Source organism: Neltuma alba, unplaced genomic scaffold, assembly GCF_004799145.2.
Source record: "Neltuma alba isolate B1F8T4 unplaced genomic scaffold, ASM479914v2 tig00004966_pilon, whole genome shotgun sequence".
NCBI classification, from domain to species: domain Eukaryota; kingdom Viridiplantae; phylum Streptophyta; class Magnoliopsida; order Fabales; family Fabaceae; genus Neltuma; species Neltuma alba.
Genome location: NW_021633932.1, coordinates 47,744 through 50,439, shown reverse-complemented (window position 1 = coordinate 50,439; position 2,696 = coordinate 47,744). Strand labels below are relative to the sequence as shown.

General features: G+C 37.5%; 1 protein-coding gene across 1 annotated transcript; it reads left to right on the top strand.

The window, feature by feature from the left end:
- The first annotated feature begins 2,000 nt into the window (after positions 1 to 2,000).
- LOC114746397 (uncharacterized) lies at positions 2,001 to 2,438 on the top strand. Its single transcript, XM_028934617.1, has one exon. The coding sequence runs from the start codon at positions 2,001 to 2,003 to the stop codon at positions 2,436 to 2,438; it is 438 nt and encodes a 145-aa protein (XP_028790450.1).
- The last annotated feature ends 258 nt before the right edge of the window (positions 2,439 to 2,696 follow it).

Genomic DNA, 2,696 nt, shown 5'->3' with positions numbered 1-2,696 from the left:
CCCGAACTTGAAAGTCAATTTCTAAAAATATGAAAATTTCCTTCTACTATGGTAGCTCGTTTTAACAGCTCTCCTTTTCTACCATAGTAGAGGTTTTATGATGAGTTAAAATGTCTTGAGGTAGAGGGTTTTTACACAATTAACATGTAATCTCATAAATGTTAGCCACAAAACTCATGTAAGTGTAGTGATACAACCCATAAACCATATCCCTCACTTTAAGGGATTCTCAAGAGCTAAACCCGGTCTATCCCTCACTTTAGGGGACATAAGGAGCCTAAAAAGCCTATCCCTCACTTTGGGGGATGTAAGAAGCCTAAAAGGCCTATCTGTCACTATGAGGGACATAAGAAGCCAACCATCATGCATTAAAGGAGGCCTTACCACGTGGTAGTATCAATCATGTCTCTCACTACATCCAAACACATGAATCATGCTTAAGCATTTTTATCGAAGAGTAAGTCTACATTTCAAAACTACTTCAATAGGTGGTGTAACTTCCAAATTTCCTGAAAGATTCAGCATCATACAAAACCCCATAAGACAAATTTTTCCTTTCAATATACAAAACACATTTCAATCATAAATTGTTACTCGAAGTGAGAAAATAACAAAACTACTCACAATACCATGGTAGCATATACAAAGAATTGGAAAGTGGCCACCTCTCGCCTGAGTAAGGGTTTACAAACCACCAATGATGCCCCATGCACCAATAAGACTTACAACCAGTCTACACAAGCACATAAATACACAACCACCATGTGTTAGTTATCAAACTAATAAAGTGGTTAAAGTAACACTTGGGGATACAAAATTCCTAACCTCCACCAAAACTCTACCTAACCCAAAAGGGCTAAACAATCATAGCAACACCCCAAAAACCACAAGAGTCCATTAGAACTTTAGTTCAACATTAATTAGATGCAAAAACTTCAAAGACCCACTCTAGGAATTTTACACCCAAACGCCCAAAGAGAACAAATTAAGTCCTAATAACATTCTAAAACAATTAGATATTCAATTTAACCCATACTATCAAAGCCCAAATCATAAAACTTAAATTCAACCTCTACATTATCATCCTTAATCATAAACCTCTATTTTCTATAAACCCTAAGTCCCAAAACTTCAAAATCTCCAAGCCCAAGAAAAATATACCAATTAAACAATTAGATTAGCCCCTAACAATCATTTAAACTCAAAACAATCAGTCAAAAACTCAATTCCAATAAAACCTAGAAAAGCTCTAAGGTTTCACTATAGAATCCTCAAAAATTCCAAGAGAAAGAGTAGATTAGAGGTTAAAATTATTTACTTGAGGCAATAGACCTTTAGAAATACCTCCTCCAATTCAAAAATTTGAAACCCTAGCAAAGCTCCAACTCCCACCTTCAGAAATTTAAATTTTCACATAACAAACCCCCTCTTGCAAATTTATACAAGCGGACCTTTTGCTATAGTGAACCCAAAACCTCATCATAGTAAACTAATCCCAAGAGGGATTTACTTGCCTAGAAACCCGACTTTGCCATGGTGATCTCTAATTTTTACAGCGGCGACGTTAAGGGGCGCCGCAGCGAGAACTACCCAAGAGGCAAAATCTTGCTCACCTGAACAACCTCACCGCGGCGTCCCTCTAACTTAGCCGCGGTGAAATCTTCCCGAGAAGAAACTCTCCTTGAACTCCTCAGTTCACAGCGACGAACTAATCCCAGAGGGATTGTTCACCTACTCCTACAACTCACCTTAGTCCCAAACCAACACCATGATTCAAGCTTAAACACTAAACTATCCCAAAAGTCAAAGTTAAAAGGCTACTAAAACTCAATAAAAACTTAGGACGTTACAACCCCTAAACCAATGGCCTAGCTGAGGTATCAAATAGAGAGATTAAGTGTATTTTGGAGCATATTGTCAAGCCATCCAACAAAGACTAGAGTTTGAGATTGGATGGTACACTATAGGCCTACTGCACTGCCTATAAAATGCCAATTAGAATGTCTCCATACCAGATTATCTATGGAAAGTCATGTCATATACCAGTAGAACTAGAGTATCAATCGTATTGGGCGGTTAAGAGCTGTAATGCTGATTTTGAGGAAGTTGGTCTAAATAGATTTCTTCAAATTCAAGAACTAGAAGAGATGCAGTTAGATGCCTACCATAGTTCTGACATTTACATGCAGAAGACCAAGCTTATTCATGATGCCAACATTCTCAAGAAGAGGTTCAAGAAAGGTGACAAAGTGTTAAGGTACCAAGCCCGGTTCAAATTCAAAGAGGGAAAATTCAAGACAAGCTGGGATGGACCCTATATCATGATTAAGGTGCATGATTTTGGGATGATAGAGCCGAAGGAGGAGGCCACGAGCAAGGTGTTCCAGTGCAATGGTCATCCTCTTAAACTCTATAAAGAGCCCACACAACCTCTATGAGGCTAAGTCGTCCCTTTCCATTCTCTTTTACTTTTCACATGTTGTTTACTTTTGATGATATTATCTTGCATATGACTGTTTTGAGTTATAAAAGGGATATATCTAGTAGAAGTAGAAATTTAAATTTCATTAATTTATTTTTGTTTTGAATAATTCTCCCCTAGTTATGCTGTGTTGATGTGATTGTGATTCTGTCTCTATCACCAACATATACTCAATTGCATTCTATAATTTACCCATCCTTACACTTTAGCTCTT